The sequence below is a fragment of the Dinoponera quadriceps genome, unplaced genomic scaffold (assembly GCF_001313825.1).
Source record: "Dinoponera quadriceps isolate SergipeBrazil2010 unplaced genomic scaffold, ASM131382v1 scaffold367, whole genome shotgun sequence".
Taxonomy (NCBI): domain Eukaryota; kingdom Metazoa; phylum Arthropoda; class Insecta; order Hymenoptera; family Formicidae; genus Dinoponera; species Dinoponera quadriceps.
In genome coordinates this window covers 561,789-586,866 of record NW_014554712.1, presented here as the reverse complement: position 1 = coordinate 586,866, position 25,078 = coordinate 561,789, and the positions used below count along the sequence as shown (strand labels likewise).

The 25,078-nt window shown below is 40.7% G+C and overlaps 5 protein-coding genes across 7 annotated transcripts in view; all 5 read right to left on the bottom strand.

Moving 5' to 3' along the window:
* The window catches only part of LOC106741022 (sodium-coupled monocarboxylate transporter 1-like), a 7,331-nt gene extending 3,338 nt beyond the window's left edge, over window positions 1-3,993 (bottom strand). The window contains exons 1-5 of the mRNA XM_014612579.1: window positions 3,779-3,993; window positions 2,986-3,331; window positions 1,190-1,344; window positions 574-714; window positions 402-510 (exon numbers count right to left, since the gene is read on the bottom strand). Coding sequence (XP_014468065.1) covers window positions 402-510; window positions 574-714; window positions 1,190-1,344; window positions 2,986-3,331; window positions 3,779-3,993 — 966 coding nt within the window. The remainder of the gene's footprint in view (window positions 1-401; window positions 511-573; window positions 715-1,189; window positions 1,345-2,985; window positions 3,332-3,778) is intronic.
* An 827-nt stretch (window positions 3,994-4,820) lies between these two features.
* LOC106741029 (integrin-alpha FG-GAP repeat-containing protein 2-like) lies at window positions 4,821-8,422 on the bottom strand. Its single transcript, XM_014612587.1, has 6 exons — window positions 8,260-8,422; window positions 7,912-8,140; window positions 7,520-7,821; window positions 6,265-7,037; window positions 5,643-5,880; window positions 4,821-5,089 (listed from the first exon to the last, which is right to left on the bottom strand). Exons 1-6 carry the CDS (start codon window positions 8,404-8,406, stop codon window positions 4,910-4,912), a joined length of 1,869 nt encoding a protein of 622 aa, XP_014468073.1. The 5' UTR covers window positions 8,407-8,422; the 3' UTR covers window positions 4,821-4,909.
* Window positions 8,367-10,203, bottom strand: LOC106741034 (mitochondrial inner membrane protease subunit 2). The gene is made up of 3 exons (XM_014612594.1): window positions 9,350-10,203; window positions 8,691-9,008; window positions 8,367-8,566 (listed from the first exon to the last, which is right to left on the bottom strand). The coding sequence occupies exons 2-3, from the start codon at window positions 8,994-8,996 to the stop codon at window positions 8,393-8,395; spliced, it is 480 nt and encodes a 159-aa protein (XP_014468080.1). The 5' UTR covers window positions 8,997-9,008; window positions 9,350-10,203; the 3' UTR covers window positions 8,367-8,392.
* Window positions 10,204-10,287: 84 nt separating this feature from the next.
* Window positions 10,288-16,786, bottom strand: LOC106741028 (WD repeat-containing protein 87-like). Of its 3 annotated transcripts, none has more exons than XM_014612584.1 (8): window positions 16,496-16,786; window positions 15,879-16,232; window positions 14,970-15,238; window positions 14,704-14,887; window positions 14,230-14,369; window positions 12,940-13,103; window positions 12,656-12,842; window positions 10,288-11,801 (listed from the first exon to the last, which is right to left on the bottom strand). In XM_014612584.1, the coding sequence occupies exons 1-8, from the start codon at window positions 16,638-16,640 to the stop codon at window positions 10,842-10,844; spliced, it is 2,403 nt and encodes an 800-aa protein (XP_014468070.1). In that variant the 5' UTR covers window positions 16,641-16,786; the 3' UTR covers window positions 10,288-10,841. The 3 variants fall into 3 exon arrangements, with proteins under 3 accessions (XP_014468070.1, XP_014468072.1, XP_014468071.1); XM_014612586.1 differs by lacking the exon at window positions 14,230-14,369 and adding an exon at window positions 13,787-13,839 and having other exon boundaries at window positions 16,496-16,784; XM_014612585.1 differs by having other exon boundaries at window positions 14,976-15,238; window positions 16,496-16,784.
* Window positions 16,787-17,537: 751 nt separating this feature from the next.
* On the bottom strand, window positions 17,538-18,402 carry LOC106741035 (28S ribosomal protein S36, mitochondrial). Its single transcript, XM_014612595.1, has 4 exons — window positions 18,286-18,402; window positions 18,102-18,156; window positions 17,837-18,006; window positions 17,538-17,656 (listed from the first exon to the last, which is right to left on the bottom strand). Exons 1-4 carry the CDS (start codon window positions 18,304-18,306, stop codon window positions 17,639-17,641), a joined length of 264 nt encoding a protein of 87 aa, XP_014468081.1. The 5' UTR covers window positions 18,307-18,402; the 3' UTR covers window positions 17,538-17,638.
* Window positions 18,403-25,078: the final 6,676 nt, after the last annotated feature.

The window sequence follows — 25,078 nt, the reverse complement described above, 5'->3', positions numbered from 1 at the left end:
GGTCATACCGTCCGCCCCCCCGCAAGACGCTTGGGATTCGTTTAATCCTCAATTGCCCGACTTCTTAATCTCATTTTAATTACGCCTTACGATTCGCCGTTTCTACGACACGGACACCGTTAAAATAAGAATAAAAGGGAGAGGAAACGCGAGAAAGGGATAAATAGACGTTCCATTCTATCTCACGAGGTGGAATACCTCGGGATACACGCGGAAAGAAAAACATTGGGAAGAAGAAGAATAAAAAAAGGCGGACGAATGTATATAGTTGGATGACAAATTTATTATATTCTAGGAAGTGGGGGGACAGTGAGAAAGAAAGAAAGAGAGAGAAAGAAGCGGTAAAGTGCCATAAATATTTCTACACGCGCATATACGTGGCCGTCGAAAAGAAGACTTACGTGCGCGGCTATAGGATCGCACTTGTGATATCTGGCGTACATTGTGAGGCCGGTAAAGACCGAGATTAGTTTTACGACCACCAGTCCCACAGCCAGGAACCATATCGACCTGCGAAGGAGGCATGGGTTGCGTATTCAAAGCGGTTTGTTCATATAAATAACGCGCACTTACTTTTGGGCCTCTTTGATATTCGGCACCGCCAAGAACCTCTGCATGGAGACCTGGCTGATACCCAGCGACGCCAGCCACGTCGTCACCAATCCCACCGACATGCCCCAAAACGAATTTCTCACGAAGGGACTCGGATCCATGCTGTCGTCATACGGAGAAAAAGAAATGTTCAGTGCGCGCGTAACGGACAAAAATTCAGCGACGAGAAACGACGGTCTCTGTCACCGGGACCGAAAATGTTCGTTTGAACATTCAGGTTTATTAACTCTACAGTGATCGCGCGGATGACAGGTGATATTCGTGCGGGCTAAAATGTGCATTTTCTGAAAAATATTAACAAGCATCCATCTTGTGTCTCCGTGTATTGGTCAGTTAGGAATTGTGCACTCTCGTCCATTACGGGAAATTAAAAACAACTTGTGCCGAGAGAGAGAGAGAGAGAGAAAGTGAAAGAGAGATAAATGAAAAAAAAACGGGGAAAAAGCCCGAATTGTTCGACTTCTCACGGATTTTTTCAGCTTCTTTCAGAGAAAAATTGAAAAAAAACGGTTTTCTTTTATTTTTTAATTATACGGTCCTGCATTGCGGACGGTGACATAAGAGACGCGCGACTTACTTCCAGAAGACGATTCTACCGCCCTCCTGAGCGATCCTCCATGTCTCGCCGACGCCGCCCACGGCGATGGTCCCCAGGATCAGAACGGCAACGAGACTTCCGACAGTCACCGTCATCTGAACCGTGTCCGCCCATACGACAGCCTTCAGACCTCCCTAGGAGTTTTCAAAGAGAGATTATTCGCGCACAATGAAGGTATCAGTGTCACTCACACGGCGTGCGACGTGCACCGAATCAAACGGCGCGGTACGATCAGACCTCTGCGAAACGTAAACCCCGTGGGGGAGGGGGGGGGGAGAAGGGAGAGGAAGATACACGTGCGATTGTGTCGAGACACTGCGCCTACGGGGGCTACCGCCGTTGCGAATACAAAACTCATTATCCATTCTAAATCTATTATATCTGCCGGGGGCATTACATATTAATTTTATTATCTATCAATTTGTTATATCCGTCTCTATTTGTACCCGATCATTACGTATTAATTTTATCGCGCGGATATCGAACGGTTCGTTCGTTCGCTCGATTTTTGCGCATCCCGTGAACCTCCCCCGCGAACAATTATTCGCCCGGGCGCGTATTTTCAGGAAAATCATCGCCGGCGTTAACGCCGTTATTGCACCGTCGGCAGGCGCGTCAAGAGGCGCATTCACCTTCCCCATCAATCTCCGGTGATATATCGGAGAGTTATCTTTACCGGCGATGTGCGGAGGCGAGGTATATTTCGCACAGCACGTTACCCCACCTGAGCACACCATCGTCCAAACAGAAGCCAAACAACGGCGAATCTCATCTCATTGTTTTTGTGTGCCTTCCTCAATCGTTAGAGTGACGCGCGAGGAATGCACACCGCGGATTCTTCGTTATCGATGACGAGTTCTCGACGACGAAAAAAAATCGCGAAATTTCGACGACGAGCCGCAAAAACGGACGAAAATCAGGCGACGCAATAATCTCGTCTGTTTCGAGAAACACCGGAAAAAACCGCATCGCCCGACGCATTTTCGCCGCGAATTACACACTTTGTCCAAACAGACCGCGATATCGGAGATAACGTCACACTTCGCGCAAGATGACACGAACGGCTCCATTTCAGTGGCCTCGCGACCTTCGAAGTCGAACTACACGCGATCCCGCGGCCTCCACGACGCCGGCGAATCTCTCTTTCAATATGCAGCACGTGCGAACACGTGCTAATAGACGATAACGGCGTTCGTAAGGCTAGGCTTCGAGATGATTCGAACACTTTTTATCGATATATAGTTCGCAGCCGATGATCCAACGAGAGAATTTGCTCTTCATCGATTTTCAGAAGTTAAATTCTCCCATTGGACCAACCGCATCGGAAAAAAATGTCCCGATCGTTTTGAAACCCAGTTACAAAGAGATATATACACGAACAGTACAGACGAACAGCGAATGTGTGATCAATTCGCGTCTAAACGCGCACACAGAGAAAAATATTCTACCGCTAAGAGAAACGATTATTTCGCTACTTTTAAATAATAGTTATTTTCAACAAAGAATATTTTCCTGATGATAGTCTTCGGATAAACTCATTACAAAATTTAGGAAAGCTCATTATCAATGTATTTAAAAGAAAAATGTATTCCCTCTTTTCAAAAATATGATCAACTTTATCGAAGAAACGTTCAACTCAGTTCATTTGAATAAACAAAGCGGAGATTTTCGTCGCATGCCGCGTACTGCGTCCCGTACTGATACACCTCGCAGCCGCCAGTTCGGAGGAGAGGGGTAAATACATCTAAATCACGACTGATGGTCGTTTCACTTACTATCGTCGTGTAAAAGATGCACACTATGCATATAATCGGCGCGACGAAGTGCAGGTTCATGCCAGTCGCCTGCGAGAACGCCAACGCCGGCACGTAGATGATCAACGGCACGTAGACGACCAGCGAGAGGGTGTAGAGGAACGACGCTAATTGCCGCACCGGCCTGGCGAACCGTATCTCCAAATACTCAAAAGTGCTGGTGAGCTGCAGCTTATAAAACACCGGCAGGTAGATCCATACGATTATGAAGCACGTTATGAAAGACGTGAACACGCATGCCGCGTACTGCGTCCCGTATTGATACACCTCGGAGGGCACGCCGAGCAACGACACCCCCGATATGTGGCTGAAACGAATTTTATCCATGTCACATATAAACGAGTGTTCCTTTTTATTTAACCCTCGGCGTATCGTCAATATATAGTCAACGAGAAGATTAAAATCGGAGACTCGAGGAAACTCGCCTTCCCGCGTAGTTTCCTAAATGTTCGCGAAGACTGATATTTCGTGACTTTTGTTCCTCTTTAGAAGCCTCCCGAGGGCAAACGAGAAATTTCGTTTCCTCAAGAAATAAAAAAAATATTAATCATTTTTAATCATCGAATCAAATCAGTCGTCTTTAATGTAATTAACGTCACAATGATACACCGTGAGTCGGAACGAAACGCTCGTTTCAATCGAGAGATCACCGGTTCCTCATGAATTAATTCAAGAAACATCTTTACTCTTAGAACAATCAAGACTGCGGAGTTGTCGTAAAAATAGCTGTAAGCGCAAGACGCGTGGTTATCACCTTGCTATCAGACTCATGCTGATCGGCAAGAAGGACATGGTCTTGCCGCCGAGCAGGTACTCGGTTGTGTTGTCCTGCTTCGTGCTGAAGCAGCCGAAGTAGATGCCGATGAGCACGCTAACGCCCAGCAGACCGCCAAAGAGAGCGTAATCGGTCCATCCGAAGGTCAGCTCCTTCAGATCATAGCTCGCGAAAAACGTGCCGTTGATCGTCATTCTCGGCTCGGTGGAATCCCAGTCGGTGAGCTGCGCGTTTCGCGAAAATTCGAGCACCGCTTCAGAATCGATCTCTCGGAGGGGTAAATTCGTCGCCGGAAACGGAGCCGTGACGAGAAGATCTCGCGGGTACTGATTGTCGCACTTACGTGTCTCGGTTACTGCTTGCGTACTCCGACACGGTCGGGAATCTGCATCGGTGCGGTCTCGGGCGAGTGTCGTTTGCGCGATCTAATCATGCATACGTCGATACGGAGCAGCCTCGTAAGAATTTGGAAAAGTACCTGCACGAAATCTGCATACCCACTGGCAACGATGACGTGCCGTGCAACGCTATATGTTCAGCCGGCATTCAGCATGGTGTCACGGCTGATTTACGGCAGGCAGATAAAGCGATGCGACGCGCCAAAGTTTCCGCAAATAGACGAGAATCCTGAAATAGGCGTCTACTCCGCCGCCTAAATTTAATTTCATAACCGATATCGCCCCGGTTTTTCGCTTGTTTGCCAAAAATCCGCGCGAACTTTCGCCGGTCGTATATCCTTCGCGATAACGCGACGACGACGACGGTGGCACCTGTGTTTCCTAGGACACGACCTAGGAAAACGTCCTAGCGACACACGAGGAACGGGGAAGTCGTCGCGTCGGTGAGAGATCGCGCGATTTCTCGTTCACGCGATCAAATGTTTCCTTAGCGGAGATAATGTTGATTCGCGATATGCCAAGACATACGTCTAAATTAGCGCTCTCCGTCGATTTGCCTTCACGATACGGAGATTTAAAGAACGATGACTTCATGAGCGCACGAACACACGTACGTTCGTATATACTGGAATATTTATGTATAGTTTTATATATAGTTACGGTATTATACATGTAATTGTCTATAGTATATGTAACATTTGCCTTCTGTACACTAATGGACGCCATATAGCAACCATTCGGTTAATTGCTGCATCTTCTGTTGTCTCTCCCCGACACTACATTCGCCTAACAACTTCTCCAGAAGTTGCACCTCGTTGGACTCGAGATCCTCCGTAGGGTTCAGAGGGCTGACCGTCATACTTGGCAGGGTAACGTCGTAGTAAAGAAAAATCTGGAAAAATAAATAGCAATCGTCACCATTATTCGCGAAAAACGTTAGTCGATTCATACTCCAATAGACACCAACTAATAATAACATTCACGTCAATGTTATCATTCCTTGTGCAACAATGTAAGTGTAATGTAACAGATTTCTAACATGTAATAATTTGTGTTACTTTTCAGCATATTCATCTTGTGTTAAATTAACACAGAAATTTAAGTGGACCGTTTGGGACATGTTAAATGTGTTATAATATGTGAAATATGTTAAATTTAACACAACATTTTTTATCGAGTGGATGTGAATTTATAATCGTCACAAATTATATCATATAAATCGATTTATATAATATAATTATATTATATATAATATAATTAGTGACGATGAAATTTAGTCTATATTTATAATATTTGCCTAAAATAAATTAAATTTCGACTTCAAATTGCCTGTTTGTTTACATTGATCCTTCTATTTAGTGATTACAACAAGTTATATTGTCGAGTGAGCAATTATAACATTTGTAATATTACTGTTAGTTTAGTTGGGGTTTATATATAAGCACCTTGTTGTTGAAGGTATTGTACACCAAGCAGGGAGTGGATGTTCCCGGGTTCACGTTGTAATTGCCCGTGCAGAAAGCCCTGACCGGCTCCTCGAACTGAAAGCGCACGCTGTGTCGTTGCTGGTCCAAGATGTAAGTCTGACCGTCCCAGGCACAGGCGATTATCTCGTCCGCGTTATTGTTGCCTGTGACGTTCAATCGACACAGAGCGAATATCTGGTGATCCACTTGCATAGCCCTGCAGAGAGAAAGAAAGCCCGATACATACATACATATATATATATTCGCGAGTTTCTCCGATTATTTATGCATCTATACATTGAACTATTGGCTTGATGCAAAAATTCGTTCCGTTTTTAATCAGTTTTTCGCTCAGAAATCCCAGAATTTCTGTAGACGCGGAATTGCGCAGCTTTGCCGGAGAAACGGTAGGTCATCGAATAAACCGATTTAATTGGTTGATTGTACCTTAAAATAAATTGTATGTATATTTTGATTAAAGAACAGAACGGACTTTTGCCCATCGAACCAACACATACTATAGGTTAGTTAAAAAACGCAATTTTGAAAATTTCTTGACTGACACGATATCCGAATATCGCTGCGTAGGGCGAACACTCACCACAAGATCACTTCGTCCTGCACCAACATGATGGTCCCGTCGAGCGTCGCTAACGCGTACGGCTTGCCCCTCGGAGCGCTTTCGCTAGCGATCGTGTCGTTGTTAGCATTACCGTCCTTCTCGCATTGTTTCACATTGACGGTATCGTTGCTATTATTGTTATTATTACTATTAATATTGCCGTTATCGCGGGAGAAATCCTTAAAGGTCGGTAACAATAAATCTTTCGTCGTCTTGTTATCGTAATCCCCTAGAATAACGTTCCCACCGACGAAGTTACCGTCCACTTGGTCAACGCCGGACGAATCGGCAGTGCTGTAGAATCTAATCGTACCTTGGCTGTCAGCCGTAAATTCCCTACTAAATTCCCCCGCCGTGTTCGAACTGTTCTTCCTGATCTCGGGTTGCGAGTAGTTCCTTCGAAACTCGTGTCGCGACACGGGCTTGAAGGTTTTCATACCTAACTGACTGTCGTCTACAAAACCCTGCTTCGGTAGGCTATCTTTGGGCTCGTAACTGGACATTTTAGGCTCGAAAGTCGAGATAAACGGCGCCGGTCCCGGCTCTAAATCGCCAATGATCTCCGTCGAGATATTCTGATTGCGCATCCTGGATATCCCTAACGTCTGATAATCCACACAGCTGGCCGCCATCTCGCTGCCCATCTCGCAGGAACCGTCCTCCATATGACAGTCCTCAGGATTGCATTTAATGCGCATAAACGTGCCGCCAGGTTGCGCGACCAGTAGAGTCGGCGTGCCGTCACCGGTGTGCTAAAAAAAAAATTCTCTGAGTATTCTCAGAATCTACATAATTTACACGTTCCGTTAGAAAGAGGTTACAAATAACGAGGATAATATTATATGTCCAGAAAAAATTAAAAGCAGAAGGTGGAAATAGTGAAGAAATGCTATTTACATCGAGGAAGATATTATTTTTTATAATATATTATTGCACACGTTATATATATGTATACAAATTTAAATCAATATAAAAATTTCAATAAGGAAACAAGTTTAAAGAATCGAAATCGAAAAAAACCGTAATTTAAACGGTACCGGTACTTTCATTCCAGAAAACTGGAACCGAAACCGGAATCTTTATTAAATATTTTAGTGGATCGGAACCGGACCGACATTTTCATTCGGTCCGGATTCCTGATTTTATTATTTTGCATTTATCATTATTTCACATTTATCTTTATTATTATCGATATTGTCTCACAACGCACACTACGTGTATTGATTCGAAGTACCTGCAATGTAACCGTTCCTATTTGATTGGTGCATTCCCATTTATTCAGGCCGACCAATTTCCCCGTCCCCAAATCAGCATTACTCGACCATCGATAAGATCTGACCACACGGTCCGTTAGACCGAGGATCATCTCATTAGCGCCGTCTTTATCGACATCAGCTATCAGTACTATCTTCGTGTTAGTCGGGATTCTTTGCACATGTACACATTCCATTTTCCCCGACATTTCATTGACTTCACTCATATTGTCGATCTGTTCCGAGTTCTGAGAGTTCACCGTATTAATACCCGTGCCAATATCTGCACATATACCTTGTGTTATCCAGTGTCAAAGATTTTCGCTTTTTCGCCTAAGATACATCTTTTCAGATTTCGAAACTTGAATCTTACCAGAACTTGCTTTGATGTTGTCCTGATCACATGTATCTTTGCCAGCATGTTGTCCTACACATGACATGCTTGGGTTGTTAGGATTTACAGATCTAGGACTGTAAAATATGTGGGTCCACCCGTCGCCACAGATGACTACGAGCGCATTACGTCCATAGTTGAAGATATCTCCAATTGCTACGCTCGTTATGAGACCAAGGCCTGTGATCTTCTGCCATAGCTCTGATCCCTATTGCATAAAAGCCAAATTGTACCGTATTGTACAAAACAATATTGTATAAAAACTAATATTAAGCATAAATCTGGAATATACAGCTTCAAGCGATATTACTATTTAAGCACATTTACCTTGAAAATATAAAGCTCTCCTTCAGCAGTACCCACAACCAATTCGTTATCACCGTCATTGTCAACATCTCCTATTGTCAATCCATGTCTGCACACAGTGCCGGGTAGCTCCCATTGGAATTTTTTTACAAAACTAACAGCTCTCATGATTGAACTTTGCAGAATGCAATTGCTGCCACCTGTTTGGTGGCCAAACGATATATGTTGCTTTCGCTATCACTAGACCAAGGGAGATTGGCCCAAAAGTGTTAGAATCCAAAGAATGTCCGGTGTGATCTCCTTCTAACCAACAATATCCTTCCGGCACCTACATAAAATGTTTTTATTCTATTCAAAAATAGATAACAATATATATATATATGAAGTTTAGACAATGTTAGTCCATTATTGATGTCGCTGTACATTTGATAGCTAAATCTCATCATTCGTACTTGAAGAGCATTGATTTTATATCCATGCGTGTCTATGATATCTCCAGGAAGTCCCACAACTCTCTTGATGAGCGTCTGACTTGGTACTTTGGGAGATATAACACACACCACGTCACCACGTTGTATATGTTGATTCCGAACAGCCCAGCGATTTAAGAACACATAATCAGGATACCTTGTATCTGGATTCAATGCAGGCTGCATAGAGATTCCTTCTACCCTGGCTACATATCCCACTATGTCACAAAAAGCGATCCCGACTGGGATGCCTATTATGACATTACTTACAAAACGTGCGATTCTCATCTATCAGACTTCCTGAAAGGAAAAACAAGAATATATAATATACAAGTATTTTATTTATGTTGGCTTAATCCAACGCTACAATAATAAATAAGCTGTCATTATTTGTACTGCTTACACTATGTACATTTTCTTTGCAACAATACATGGTATATATATATATATAAACACATAAATCATGTAACACTTGTTAGTATTGTGACACGATTACGAAGTGTGTAAAAAATATTTTTAGGTTACCCGTGTAGTAAAACTTCACTTTTAGCAAAGTTTATCGCGTGAAGAATTTTCTATTATCAAAAGATCGTCGAAAATTTAAATGAAATACTCTATGCACATGGAAAAGATGATCTTACGTTTTCCATTAAACGGATAGTCGGAAGAAAAGCAGAATGAAACAGGTTATGGTAAATTTGAACTTTAAGGTTATGGTACTTTGACCATGACAGAATTCCGTGGTTCGCGACCATCAGAATACCGATGATCGACTATTCAATCGATGCTCTCCCATTTTCAATCGAAGAATCAATTTTTCTCTGAATATTTTTGGTATTTGTACTTCTTTTTGGTTGGCTACAAAATTAAACGAGTTATAACTTCAGCAAAATTAATAATAATGAGATGTGTATTTCTATATATAAAGTTTACTTATAAAGTTTATAAAACTTTTATATATATATCTTACGTTACTATATAAATAAATTGAAGTCCGACAAATAAGTTTAATGAAAATTGTCACTATAGGTAGTTTTTATTTTAATGTAATTCACACACCATCAAATATGAAATCTGTAACTTTATCACATATTCTTGATTAACTATGTATGAAAATTAAAGGATTATTTCTCCTTACCACGAAAGTAAAATTCAATAAATTGCAACTTTCGCAAAAATAATTTTTCATTTCTCACTCGAAACGGGAATAAGGAAGAATAATAAGAGAAATGGGAAGAGAAGGGAGAAAGAGGTAAAGAATAATGAAAGAAAAAAAAATTATAATTTTGGAGAATAGGGCGAACGTTGCGAGTATCGTCGGGATGTAACATGATGATAAAGTGAAATTTCGCTAATTCTATTAAACGAATATATTTTAAGTTCACATTTACAAACCAAGATCAGAAATGTCGAAATGATAAAGCATTCTAGGTTCCACATTAAATACACATGTCGAGAAGCGCTCATTAATAAATTCAATACAAGAATTAGAAGTATGAGAATCAAATGCTAAGGTCTGATATAAAATTAAACGTTCGAGTAAGAATGATAATTAGTACACGAAGCAAAAGATTTACGAACGAACCTTACTCGTAATAAAAAAAAAAGATGACTAGACCAGATCTTTGGCTTTCACATGTAAGTTGTATCAGTGCTTGCCAATCACCGAGTTTCATATTTATCTATATCGTTACGCTATGTAACGATTAGAAAAACTCGTCTCTATTATTTTCGTTTCATCTATCGAGTCCTAGAAGACATTCCCGTAAACGGCTTTCTGACTAGACAGAATAATATCTATATATATAGATCCAAGTATCTAAGCCGTCCTGGTAATTGTAATGTGGCACAAATGTGTGAATAAAGCACTGCCTCTCTTTCTTTTGGCCCCTATATGGTCAATAAATTTGTGATTCTATCACATGTCGAATATAACGAGTAACAAAACGAAAATGCGACGCGCATAGCATTTCAAGTATTTGGCAGTGCTTAAACAAGTTTATACATTTTCATGTGTTGCAGATATACTACACCAGCCTTCCTGTAATTATTGTAGTACCTTTTTTTTCCTAATGTAGAGATTTCTTAAAGATTGGTAAACACTGATCCACCGCTGGAAAAAACAGAATTGCTCTAATCTCTTCTCTTGCGAGTTATGCATTCGCTGGAAGCTAATCCAGATTTTTCTGCATCGCTTTCCTCGTGCTCCTCATCATCATCTTCTTCTTCTTCATCGGCATCCATATCGTCATCTTCCACTTCATCATCTTCGGTACCCTCACCTTCCGATTGCTCTAAATCTTGATCAGAATCTTCCATATATTTTTTTTTATCTCCAAAGCTTTTAACATTTTTATTGTGACTGAATTGCTGACGTTCCTGGATTTTTCCTCCTTGCTTCTTTTCTATCTGCTGTTCCTTCTCTTCTTCCTCTTCTTCCTCTTCTTCTTCTTCTTCTTCTTCTTCCTCTTCTTCTTCTTCCTCTTCTTCTTCTACCTCTTCCTCTTCTCCTTCCTCTTCTTCTTCTTCTTCATCTTCTTCTTCCTCTTCCTCTTCTTGTTTCCTTACATATATTTGTTTCTCTTTCATTTCTGCTGTGATTTTATGTTTTTTCTCCTCTTCTTCCTCTATTTCTTCTTCTTCTTCTTCTATTTCTTCTTCTTCATATTCTTCTTCCTCCTCCTCTTCTTCTACTTCCTCTTCCTCTTCTTCTTCTACTTCCTCTTCTACTTCCTCTTTCTCTTCCTCCTCCTCATATTCCTCTTCAATTTCTATTTCTTGCTTATCATTTTTCGTATCATTTTCCTTCCTTGCTTTTATTTCTTCCCCTTGTTTCTCCTGTTTCACTTCAAATTGTTTATAATCCCTTACAAGATCCACATTATTTTGCACATCCTCCACTTCTTCGATTTTTTCAACCTCTTCCTCTGTCTCTTCATTTCCCGCTTCGACTTTGGTCTTTTCTGTTTGTTTTTCCGTTGTCTTTTCTCCAACGTCTTTAACTTCTCCTTGGGTATCCAAAATATTTCCTCTCCTCTTGCCATCCACGCTTTCTTCCTCCTCCTTTGTATCTCGAGTTTCATCCTCTGATTCCTACATATTAGATATAACTGTTTATATAATTGTGTTGTAAATGACAAATAAGCGAAAAAAATGCAATATATAATATAATAGAAAGATTACTTATATGATAAGATACAATCGCCGAATGACGTTCTAACGTCAACATATTAAATGCCACAAAAATATATGGCAATACTGTAAGAATTTATGTGTAATAAAATGTACGATTAAATGTCTATAATTGTAGGTTAATATATTAATAGTGTAGTTTTAATTAATGTGGTAGTGTTGTTTCTTGCAAAGAGCAATTTGCAAAACATTATGTCATTAGCATCATGTATACAAAAAATTCATAAAACCGTCGACGAAATAATAATAAAAAATAAAATCAAGACATAAATTTGGTTTGGTCAATATAATACAATCCGTATACATGAGGACATCTCAACAATACAGTAAAAAATAACAATGGATAATTATAAGTTAAGTAAACTGATAGGTCGGCTGTTTCTAGACGAAACACAACACTTTTTACGAAAACTTGAAACAAACCAGTGTGTTCTGTGTTAAGATCAAAATATTAGTAGAACATAGGAGGTACAAGGCACGTAATAGACTAGTCATTAATATCTAGAACAAATCACAGAGAAATAGTAGGAATAGAAATAAGAAATAATGAAAAATCAGCGCATTACTCATACCCATACATGTAATAGCCAAGAAACCATTCTTTGCACGGCATTTAGTTCCTGTGATTTGTGATCTCTATATTAAGTAACCTATACAGAAGTTAGGCAAACAATTAAATGAATGAAAGAATCACCAAATAAAACAAGGCTCCGCAGATTCATTTGATTCTGTTGGTAATTCTAATATTTCCTTACAGCTGCGATCTGGTCGAGGCTGATGAGGGAGAGAGTCATTTTGCCTGAGAGAACAACGGGAGCGTCGTCGTCGTCCTCTGATTTTTCCGCTTGAGTTTCTGAATCGGTCACGAGTAATTCGCATTGCGGCGGAAGCGCACCCTCTAGATATATAGGTTTTGGTGGCGTTTTTTCTCTCTCGACATTACTAAAAACAGATAATAGCGATATGTCGGCATTTCGAACGAACTTCTCGAATGAGAATGCAGATGATATAATTATCAGAAAGAATGATGATACAGTACCTGGGTGGTGTAGGAATAATAGGAGTGGTAGGTCTGCTACATTTCTGTCCACTTTCGCAACTGGCCGTCATTTCCATACCCATGACTTTAACCGTTGGCGACTGTTCTACTGCATCTAACTCCTCGCCTTCTCTACTACGTGATTCCTGGTCTGCAGTGTCCTCCTGTAAATCAAACGCATCATTTAACATTGGCCCCATCATTTTCTTTCCGCTCGATTGCTTTTACATATCTCTTATACCGGGAATATGCAATGTAACATATTATGTGGTAACTTTTCAAAGCCATCTCACTGATCGAGTTGACAGGAACCGTTTCATATATAAACGATGCTTTTAATGTAACAAAGAAACCGTACAGTATTCAAATTTAATATATATTATATTAAAAAGATGCTACAACGCTATTTAAAAAAAAACACGTTGTTTAAGGCATATATATATAGAACCTATATATATTGTACATTATAGTATTATTAATTTTATGATATGCCACATCAATAAGGTGTAAAATAAGCGAGTGTCATGCAAAACATACAATTAACACTAGTAGATCAAGAAGCTGTAGAAAGAGCAACCGCCGTCTCGTTAATTTATGCTCCAATGACATTCAGCATCAGCAAGTCGTATGTATCTTCACTTGTATAGAAGTATCAAGTGTGGGTATTTTACACTCAAGTTACCACAGAAATCGTATCAATGAAACTGTCATACGTAAGCCGAATGAACATTCACGCTTGATAAATTTATTATTCGCGAAACCAGTGCACCAAAGTGAAACGCACAAAGTGTCCCATAAACTCTCGGTTACTCTTGTTAGGAATATTCTCGCAGGCGAGGGCATGTACCTTAGAACCGCGATCGACCCCTGCCAGACCATTGGACTTTGGACCCCCGTCTACTACTCAAAACGTAAAATATACAACGTGAATTCTGGTACTGAATAATGTAATGCCGACTTAAGTATTTGTACTCATTGACGCATTCGATTAACGGAGTAAGTACGTACGTAAGTAAGTACGAATCTCGTGTACGTGTCATAATAAACGTGTAAACCAACAATTTTTGTAATTTCGCAACGGTTATCCGCAAGCATCGATATTTGAGAAAGAGAAAATGAAAAGGAAAAGAATATATTGAAGATAAATTCTTATACTAAATGTACAACATGTTTAAATGTACATTGGATGGGTAAAGCTTGTAACGCAATCAGAACACAGCGACGTGCAGATTTCTAACGACTAATAAACTGAAACTGAGCGAACCGCTTGAAAAACTAAATTTGATAAACCTTGATTTCGGGCTGTGAGGCCGAGTTATGCATTACTGAACGTGATATGTTGCCCATCTGGACAACAATTCTTTCCATGGCTGCTTCCGTCTCGACCAATCGTTGTCTCAGTTGATCTATCTCTATGTCTCCTGCCGCTTCTTGCGTTCCAGCATGTAGAACATTACCAAACGTGTTCAAAGTATAAGTACTTACAATATGCTCATGTTTTTTTTTTAATCTTGCAAGTATACCCGCGTGTATGAATATACGTGTGTGTTCTAATTGTGCAAACCTTGCATCATGCAACACCATTTAAAGATATCTGTTTAGATACTCAAGAAGACATATATATGTATATTTGTATGTACGTATCTTAACTCTAAATATTTCTCTGAAGGAAATAGCTTCTCAGAAAAAGACATTGCATTGATGATAATGTAAATGAAACATGACGCTGTGAGGTTTTCGGAAAAGCTTCGCGGTAGCACTTACGGTCCTTCAACTCTTCTATAGTCGGTGCGGCGTGTGACGACATTTCCCTCTGATAATGTAGCGCACCCCCGGTCATCGCAGTCGCCAGAGCTTCCGGGTTGAACACCATCTTGCGAAATTCCTTCTCAGCAGCTACCCCTGGATATTCCGAAATGATCTCGCTGTCGGAATACTTCCTCAACACCTGTCACGTGTGAATATATGTGAATCAGCGTCACGTTTCACCGTATCGATCTTGATCATTACACGCACGCGAATTCACTCACGTTTACCTTGGCGATGGTGTACAAGAAGAACAAAACTATCCCTATCGTGTAGAGCGGCATTAAAATCCCCGTTGTGCTGTTCCCCTTTGGAGCTGGAACTACATGACCGGCGCCACCGAGAGGCGGCCTCATCTTTGGCACGATGTGATCAGGTCTGTCCACTACTCTCGGCACGATATGGGAGGATGGTATGGCCCTTCCCCGCTCCCTCATTGCAGGATGCATTTCGCCTGCGTGGGGAGGAGTACGACGCTCCTGCCGTATGGTGTCTGTACATAGGTAAAAAAAAAATGTATGATCATGTTTGCAAAATATATATTTGGTTCGGCAGAGTCTTGGCAAAAACTCGATCTGCTACCGACATGCTAAGAGACCGGTGTGAGTTAATTTCCGCGATACGGAAATTAATTAAGAGCATGATGTATTTGGTTAAAATGCGAAACTATTCATGTGACTTTTATAAGGTCCGGGTTTCCTGTTGAAAGTTAGAATAAAAAGTATAATAGGTCACGAGTCTGATTGTATTTGAAGCTGACTATGGGCCAGGTCTTGTTTGCCAAACATCGCGTTTGCTTTCTTGGCATTCGGTCAAAGCAAGGTGGACAACTTGAATTTGCTTCCCATATATACGTGACGATGCGACACGTCAAAGACATATTTCTTCTTCGGTTTACCTTGTTATATAATATATAAACTATACGATTGTTGTGCGTACAGATCGCCGATTAAATTAGTACATTAATCCGAGTTAATGGGGCACAATTGCAAAACTCACATATTTCAGGAATACCACACATCGAACAAACACATAGGCACGGTTAATAATCCATCGGTTAATTTCACACTGGAGCAGTTTAACGAGATTCCGTTAATGATAACAATTCACTCGTGTGTCCTCGCAATTCTTACTGTGTGGCATCAAAATATGATATCTGATAAGATGAGGTGTCCCTAACTGTGATAGTGGCACACCAAAATTCATCTTAAGGCAGAGGGAACCGTTGAACGATCTAATCTCCTCTAGTACTTGTTTATAGGTTTTCCCCAGGCGTTCCCTCTCAGCCAAGAAGGACGACAAGTCAATGCCGCATCGGGCTAGAACTTCCTCTCTGCACAAGCTGGAGGTTTGAGGAGTCAATTTGCTGTGTTTCAACGCGTCTCTAACGCGCGGATCGACCGGATGATGCCTCAATATATTTTGACACATTTCTTGCATAATATCCACCGCAGTGACATCACTTTCGAATATTACATCGCAGCACGCTACACAAATACGAAGGATAAAGTAAAATCATCTTTCTCGGATGTATCGCCTAACTCGAATTAACCGATAAGCAGCGATTTAAGTGGCATGACAAAAATATTTTCATAAAACTACGTTTCAATTAATCTACGCCTGTGTTTACATATATACATATATTTCAAGGCGATATATCGAAACGTTTAAAATTGCGTTACATCGAATTACTCCCAAACGAATTTCCAATGCCGCTGATGTAGCACGTAGAACATTGTTGGAATCTTACCAGAACTGTCCGTGTGGTGATGTGAAGTGACAGATGCTGTGAGCATAGGGTAGAAAATTTTCGGCCATAGCACCGCGAAGCAGCCGGCCACAATCGCGAGTATAAAAATCGTCTTTCGCGGTCCGAAATCCGTTATCTCGGCCATTATCGTCGTAGCGGATTCGTCGTTCGTAAATGTTTCGCACTTCGAAAATTTCGGATAAAACTATGATCGCGAGTCCACTCCTCCGCACTCACATCCAGGGACCTCACGACAAAGAGACGAGATGGAAGCAGCCGCCGCGCAGCGCACTGTCGTCTGCTATTTTTGTCATATCGCAGGGCCGTATTGTTGAAGCGCGTATCGCTCAAATTTTTATTTTGTCTAGACGCCCAACGTAACTGCGAAAATAAAACACTAGATGGAAAAAATAAGAAGTACAAGCACGGGAAACGGTAAACTAAATAACGTTAAAAATGATTATTTTAATTATTTCTCAAACACGTTTAAAAATATGATTATATATACATTAAGGAAGAATTATAATGTTATAACTCGATGGCAGAAGACTTTAAATATTTTTCAGGATGGAGGTAAATTAAAACTGAACTTTCACTTAAGAAACTTTCTATTATATATTACTTCCGATATTTATCGTACTGAATTAATGTTAGTTTTCTATTTTAAAATAAAGATTTTATTTTCCTCTCTGTCTGGCAATTCACGCGACTTATCGCCGTCACTGACCCGTCATAAATCAAAGACTATCGAGAATAGTACGTGATTTATTTTAGACTCAGAGCAACCATTTCAGAATATCGCAATAACACAATCGCAACAGAATAACAAAATTCCTCGCCCTTTTCCGCTACAAACGAAGCGTAAGTATGTAAAATTTGTAGGGACGAACTACTTAAAGAGACTCTCGTTATCGTGAGTCTAGGATTAACTCACATTGCAGGAATGAGCTGAGAGTTGTGCCAGAAATAGCAGGCCCTGGCAATGTTACGGCAGACCTTGCCCGATAGATCTGGTATAAATATGAAATAATAATATTCGGAATTTCTGTCACGATCATTTATTTAAATAGCATATTTCATCGACAATGAATAAAGTTAAGTACTTAGGACTTAGAGTATTTTAAATGTACACACTATATAAATTCACTCTGGTCCGCCACGCTGTAACACACAAACAAACATAGCGAAATATTCAATATATGTAACATACACACACCACATATATGTTCAAACGTCCCTCTCTTAAATACATATAAATATTTTAAGGGGCAGATAAACAAACAAAATTTGTCAAAGTAAAAAATTGAGATTCTCGTCAGAGAACTGATTACGTCAGCTTACGTTAATATACTCGATCTCCTTGTCGTCTATCGGCTGTCTCTGATATCTTGGTGGCAGGTAAAGGTCCTCTATCGTCGGCAAGACGGTCACCCCGGGTCCAGTCGCGCCTACACTACGCCGCATCGGGGCCGGTCCTGGTCGCGTAGATGGAGCGGCTGTTGCACCCGCAGCTGTTAACCAACAATGCTCGGCTCAATGTCGCACTTTTTTAACAGAGCCACACGAAGAGACACACGATGATTATACTCATGTCGATACACGTTACCTAAATTAGAGCCGCCCTTGCGAAACCTAATCAACGGCACATGGGGCTTGACAACCTGCGAGAAAAAATCACGTTATTACCTGTTGGGAATGAGAAATGTCACGCGAGTCAAGTGACGTTTAACGCAAGATCGTTGTCGCAATACATGTCAATTCCGTTCCCGACGAGAATCGCTCTTACTGACCTTCCAAACCTGGCTTGCCATTATAAAATTTGTCTCTAAACCAATAACCGCGAGATAACCTCCGCCTGATCTCGTTCGTAACCGGGAGCCACCGCTCCCCTCGGCTCATCCTAACAGTGACTAGATGGCGCTTCAGTATTCGGCGTCAACCGAAAGAGCCGTAACGACGCGGGTCGCGACCAAATCTTCATCTCGCGTGCGGCGGAAAAGAGTAAATTTACACCGGAAATTTTGTCTCCTTCAAGTACCGCGAACATCGGCCACCGCGGGGACGACGAAGTCGAAACGAATCCTCCGTCTGTGTATGATAGAATGGCCGAGCCTCGAAATTAGGATTTCGAAAGTATTCAGTTTCGTACGATGTTGTAATATGGCGCCCTCTCTTTCAGCAAAAAATTCAAGAATGTTGGCAAAGCGAAAGGTGAGTAATTGCGTATCTTTAGATATATATACAAAAAATATAACGTTGTTCTTCAATATGATTAGCGATACTTATTAATATTTATTAGCTCCCAAGATACATTCCTCAAATTCGACCTCGGAAATCGTAGAAATATTTCTGTGACATACAGACGCGTCGTACAGAACAATTCCCGGAAAGAAATGAAATCTGACTCAGAATTACCCAGACAGACATATTTTGCTGTATTGTCCGTATCGTGATTAGCGTAAATACATTAAAATGCGTCCTCTCATGTGACAAGAATGTTGTCAGTATATAAAAAAAAGAAGCCTTACAGAAAAGTATTACTGGCTATGATAAATTGACCGGTGATAAATTATTGTTGCTCAATAGTTTTATTATTTAAGTAATAAAACTACTATTTATCACTGGCCAATTTATCATAGCCAGAAATATTTTTCCGTAAGGGAAGTCATTTGATACCTGATGAAAATTGTGGCAATATTTCGATGCCATGAATATTGCTACTTATTTTCCCCGAAAGAAAACGCAAGTAATTCAGAATTATTTTGCTAATAAGAAGTCTATACTTTGATTAAAATTATAGTGTAATAAGTAAATATTTTTCAAAACAAACATATTTTAATGGGTTAATATTGTATAAAAATTCACACATAATTATGTTCTTTTTATTACATTTAATTTTCGTACAATTTATTTGTTATTCTAACATTTATATAACATTTATATATTTATTGCTTTATAAAATTCTAATTCTCTAACTTCAAAGTGAGGACACGCATATCTTGTCCAATTGCGTGCATTGCACGTGTGCACAAATTTATTTAAACAAACTTTCCTAGAAGTACAGATAATTACTGTCGCAATTACACTTCTCGAGTCTCGAGAAGTTTCACATAAAAAAAAAAGGATATATCGCTTTCTAATACGTATTTGATCGAGAAAGTCTAGGGCAATTTTTTGCATATTGTTCCGTACTTTTACACACAATTTAAACAAAGCCAGGAGTTTTTCCTACAATATCACGCCGGACGTGTTCGTTCCTGTGGTCGCATATACATATGTATAATTGGTAAACATATCCCGGCTTCTTTATTGTGGGAACCATCGTCGTCACGCACCGTGTCGGCACACACTTAAAATGTAACGTTTCATAGGCACAGCGTGTGTTTAATGAAACAATTCGTTCCGTTCTCGGGTCGTGCCTTCGATGCGTTAACGCTCCGAATTCACAACGGCGTTTACACAACTTTACGTTTTCGTCGAAGAATGCAAAATTATTATCAGCCGCATTATTTGCCGCAAACGATAAATTGATTAGAATAAAGTGATCGTAAAACTTTTCTTTCGATCACTTTTTTCATCATTTCTTGATTTGTCATTTCCATGTTACCGTTATTTTCCCTTCTACTCGGGCATAATTCCATTGATTATTTCAAATCGACTAGATCGTATCGAGAATGTTGGCATGCCCGGCGCGAGCTTCCGCGGAGTTCTCCCACGAATCAATCGCCCTAAATCGCGACGTGACGACGAGATCAACGACGTAACTTTCCCCACGAAGTCGATGATCGAAACGGCGACGCGAGTTATTTCCGACTGCGCGGCCACGTAGACGCGAAATAACGCGCGGGAATATCGATACGCGCGCGCTTCTGAAAAGTCCCCTCGACAGGCCGGTCACGAGTCAGCGACACTAACGGCAATTACAAATGCCCGGCTCGTAGTTTCACGCGCGAAGGGAATACAGAGAGAAAAAGAGAGAGAGAGAGAGAGAAAGAGAAAGAGAGAGCCGCAGAGGCAACTCTCCACGTTAACCGGCCGACGCATTCGCCTTTTTTCATACGTCGCAAGCGACCGGCGAATGTCGCTTACCTCTTTATGGATCCCGTCCTCCGCTTCCTCATATCGAACACTCGGCCCATTGTGAGGGCCCAACGGCTCAACATCGTTCGATGCTCGGCTCGACAATGAGAAGGTCCTTTTTGTTCGGGAAAAGATGGACGGCGGGAGAATGACGTTGGAATCCGCGTCGTTTTATTCGCCACGTGACATTTAGGTCGCATAAGAATACGATAATAAATGTTCCCGCTGCAACAACGATCCTTCGTAGGACGTTTGTGAATTAGTCACTGCGGTCATTTGCAGCGAATTAATGACGGCAATACCGTTACGATGAGACATCTTGTAGTATATATGTACATATATATATATATATATATAATGAAAATTATATAGAAGGATTATATATATTCCAAAAGCGCATGCTTACAATTATAAGTCTATTTTTCTTGCTAATTAACTGTATTTATTCGTATTAGATATTCTTTTCTTTCTTTCGTCAAGTCTTATATCTATCTTTTTTTAAATTCCATAAATATACATTAATTCGACGAAAAGGAACAGACTTTATGATATCTGAACTGTTTCAATGATGAAATCACATTTCACAATTTCGAGTGCTTCAATCGAGCATCCAATATCGCGCGCGAGCGGGACAAAAAATTATATCTATGCGATAAAGACACGTCGAAAATCCGTTGCTGAAGATATTAACGTTCGGCCGTTATCGTGAGTCTCCATTTTTCTGTTCCGTCTGCGCCTTTCTTATTCAATAAGTCGATGCCGCGACGATGCCCAGGACACGTCAGGTGTAACAGTATTCGGCGCGTCTCGGTTCTTTATTTTCGCTGAAGCGTAGAGAGACGGGCAAGGGGAAGATCGGTGGAGTTGATATGGCGAGGAGCTTAACTCCGGTAACCTAGCTTTATGATGTCGAATAAAACTCATACAGCTAGATAACCAAAGAAAATGTCCGCGCCAAGATCCTCTTGATACGATGAGAAAGATTTTCTTCCCCGGTAAACCGGTGAACCATTCTTGGTAGGAGAGACGCTAAAATCAATACGATTATTAATATATATATCAGATATACGTAGGCAGCCCGACTTCTCGTCATCATGATAAATTTCCATGTACGCGGAAAAAATACAATCTTAAATCAATGATAGATACTTTTATATATAAGCAAGAATATTATAATCTTCTTAGAGGAATTTTAGTCTTGATTTAATTGAATTTGTATTTGTTTGCAATTCTTGCTTATGTGTATGAGAACTATTTACACTGGAAAAAAATACAACGTTCGAGTAAATATTTGCTAAAGAGTATTGTAGTAATTTATTTTATTTAATCCAAATAAAATAAACTACTCGAATACTCCTCATATTATATATAGCAAGTATTTATTTGAACGCAATAATTTTTTTTCAATGTATCGTTGATTTAAAACTATTTTTTTCTGTATAGCAATATATCAATAATCACATCATAAACAAAATACTATTAACTCACACACGTTATAATTAATAATTAATTAATAATTAATTGATGGAATATTACAAACTAAAATTATAACTATTTACAACGTTTTACTTTCATTACGCGAATATTATAATAAATGCTTCAGTGAAAGTACTGTTCGAATTATTTCGTCAAAAGCGTTTCTTAGGTAACATCGTAAAGATACAAATGAGACGCAAGTGAAACACCATGAGTTGCGAGTCAAATCGTATAAGCCGAATCGTGAGTTTCTCTCTCATCTCAGGATGAGATCGCGTTTAGTACTCCGCTTTCCAGGTCGCGAATTCCGATTATCCGTGATCACAGCGGCATATAATACACGCGGCCATCGTGTATACATACCTACTATCTGAAACAGATACAGAGAGAAATCGTAAATCGCCAACGCAACAATCGTCCCTTTGTTGCGGATTGATCGATATGCGCGCGGTGGAGAGCTGAAAAGTGAAACAGCCGTTGACATTTCGGAGTGAAAGTCGCGTAACTTGGGCCTGCGGATACATAATGTCCAATGGCTAAACATACACGCGAAAAGTCTCATAAAGGCTGAGAGAGAACCGGCCTCTCTCGCTGCGAGAGCTCTTAAAAGAAAGAAAAAAAAAAAGAAAGAAAGAGAGAAGCCGATGCGATTTCATCGAAAGTCACGCATTCGTTGAACATCACTTCGTTATATACAAAGAAGTACAATGCAGCGTAAATAATTAATCGGAGTAACGCGATTATTTCCCCGGTTCTGTTGCCACTTTCGAGACGAAATCTAGACTATAATATGGTAGAGTTCAGCGCGTTATATCCATGTCGTACCCGCACGACAAAGACACGCGGATTTGTACGGTTCCACGCCATGTGCTGAGCCGCGTTACGTGCCTCGTTACGTCATAATTATTCGTGCGCTCAGCAGCGCCGACACGTCACTCAGGCCGCGCGGATTTCAGCTTAACGAGAAGAATCCTCTCTCCTCTTCTAGTCACCGGTTTAATTCAATTCGCGGAACAATACGCGCATGACTCGTCCATACGCGAGTGACTACAGCTCGCGACAGCCGTTGGAATTTTTCCGCATTTTCGTCGCTCACTCCGTGCGCGAACCCGCTCGCGCGCGACCCGCTTTTGCACTTTCTAACGTTATCAATTAACACGCCCCGGGCAATAATTTGCGAGCACGTGTAATCGCGAGAGAGGCACGGTTATAAATAGCGCAGCGAGTAATTTATGCACGACGTTTCGAATTATCTCGCGAGATCGGTCCTCTCGATTCTCCTCGCGGGTGCGCGCGCGGACGGAGATATTATCGGCCGCGCTCTTTCCGTGTCTGCCGCGACTCGCCGATATTAAAGGCTCTCGCACTTTTCATCGCTCGTCGAGACGGCGAGTACGCGCACGGACCGGTATAAAGTTTCGTAAGAACCTCTGCGTTCGGAGAAAGTTATGATCTTGCCATGTCGGCGCGCGCGCTCTGGACTCGATTTTATTTCCAGACCGTTCTCGCGCGCGATCGCGCGGAAAAAGATTAATATCGATATCCGAGACTCAAATTCTCACATATAGAATATATAATCCTGTGAAGATAAAATTCACTTACGTGTGAAGAAATTCTGTGTATGATGTTCCACTAAAAATATCATATTCTTCTTATTCAAGAGTAATTTTCATGAATTGAGAGGAAAAATTATTAGATAGGAAGAACGATAAAACATACAATTCTTAATTTGAAGATATCGTTCTTTCTATCCAATAATTTTTCCTTTCAACTAATGAAAATTATTCTTGAATAACATAAGAATATATGATGTTTTAATGGAATTATAGAATTCCTTTATGTAAGCAAATTTTATCTTCACATCAGATCACATATTCTTGCTTATGCATGAGAATATGAATTTTGAATTGATTCTAATTCTTTTCTGTACGTGCTTTCCCTTTTCCCTCTATATATATACAGAAAAATATACTAGATTCAAATAAATAATTACTTCAATACTTCTTGGGAAATTTTTATTTAAACAATTTTTAATTTTTATCAAGCAATATTTACTTGATCAAAGTAAACATTTGCTAAGGAATATTGAAGTAATTATTTATTTGAATCACTTTATATACTTATATATATATATAAAGTGATATATATATATATATCCTCGATCTTTCTCTCTGCCTCCCATCGACCGGCGGAACTTGCCGCGACGTCGAAGCGCGAGCCTCCGCTTTCGAAAGAAACCGTAGAGTCCGCTCGTCGTTTTATCAGTATCGGCGGCTCTTTTTATAAACTGCACATCGGCCAGGCACCGGGGAAGAAAAGAACAGCCGGTTATCATTCCGCGTTTAACTTGGATGCGCTTATCTCGTGATACCGCACATAACCTCGACACGATGGATAGAAATCGGCGAGACCGATCGTACGAGATAGAGCGAAGACGATCGCGTCGCAATATGAATGTAGTCTTCATTCATCAATTTTACAACACATCGACGTGCAACGACGAGAGAGACGTCGCAATGAGACATTGAAAATCGGCCGGGAAAGGCCACTGCGGGCACTACTAAACGCTATTTATAACGATTTCGGGACACACTGGTGCACCAGGTGACAGATCGGGTCAGGTTCGGCGACAATGAGAAGAGCGACATACTCGCGCGCATGTGGATTCCTTCCTCATCTTCTCGATCGATCACAGCATCGGCACTTTGCACACGTCTAAGGAGAGGCCCGTCTCATGATCGTTAACCAACGTCACAACGCACAAAATGTCAAGGACGACAGTCCGGTTCTCACACCACACGATACCCTCGCGCTTCTTCGCTCTCTTTCTCTCTCTCTCTCCTTCTCACCCATATTGATCCGCGCGAATATGACTCTCCCCTTCGTTCTCTTTCCGCTGTTTCAGCTTCGCGCGGCGAAATACGCGCGACGGTATTCTATCCACCGCGATTCTATCGCGCCACGACACCACGAGCTTCTTATCCAAACCGTGAAATCGAACGTGGCTTACAGTAAACGCACGTAAGT

What these genes read in the sequence shown, in the direction of transcription:
- LOC106741035 (XM_014612595.1), bottom strand. Translation starts at nt 18,306, where the DNA reads ATGGCAAGCCAGGTTTGGAAG. An exon ending in TGGCAAGCCAGGTTTGGAAG is followed by an intron (nt 18,157 to 18,285) that starts GTCAGTAAGAGC and finishes TTTTTCTCGCAG; the next exon opens with GTTGTCAAGCCCCATGTGCC. An exon ending in CAAGGGCGGCTCTAATTTAG is followed by an intron (nt 18,007 to 18,101) that starts GTAACGTGTATC and finishes GTTGGTTAACAG; the next exon opens with CTGCGGGTGCAACAGCCGCT.
- LOC106741034 (XM_014612594.1), bottom strand. Translation starts at nt 8,996, where the DNA reads ATGAGAATCGCACGTTTTGTAAGTAATGTCATAATAGGCATCCCAGTC. An exon ending in ATAAAATCAATGCTCTTCAA is followed by an intron (nt 8,567 to 8,690) that starts GTACGAATGATG and finishes CATTTTATGTAG; the next exon opens with GTGCCGGAAGGATATTGTTG.
- LOC106741028 (XM_014612584.1), bottom strand. Translation starts at nt 16,640, where the DNA reads ATGGCCGAGATAACGGATTTCGGACCGCGAAAGACGATTTTTATACTC. An exon ending in ACACCATCGCCAAGGTAAAC is followed by an intron (nt 14,888 to 14,969) that starts GTGAGTGAATTC and finishes CACACGTGACAG; the next exon opens with GTGTTGAGGAAGTATTCCGA. An exon ending in ATTATTCCTACACCACCCAG is followed by an intron (nt 12,843 to 12,939) that starts GTACTGTATCAT and finishes ATCTGTTTTTAG; the next exon opens with TAATGTCGAGAGAGAAAAAA.
- LOC106741029 (XM_014612587.1), bottom strand. Translation starts at nt 8,406, where the DNA reads ATGAGAGCTGTTAGTTTTGTAAAAAAATTCCAATGGGAGCTACCCGGC. An exon ending in GAGAGCTTTATATTTTCAAG is followed by an intron (nt 8,141 to 8,259) that starts GTAAATGTGCTT and finishes TTTATGCAATAG; the next exon opens with GGATCAGAGCTATGGCAGAA. An exon ending in CAGGACGAAGTGATCTTGTG is followed by an intron (nt 5,881 to 6,264) that starts GTGAGTGTTCGC and finishes TTCTCTCTGCAG; the next exon opens with GGCTATGCAAGTGGATCACC.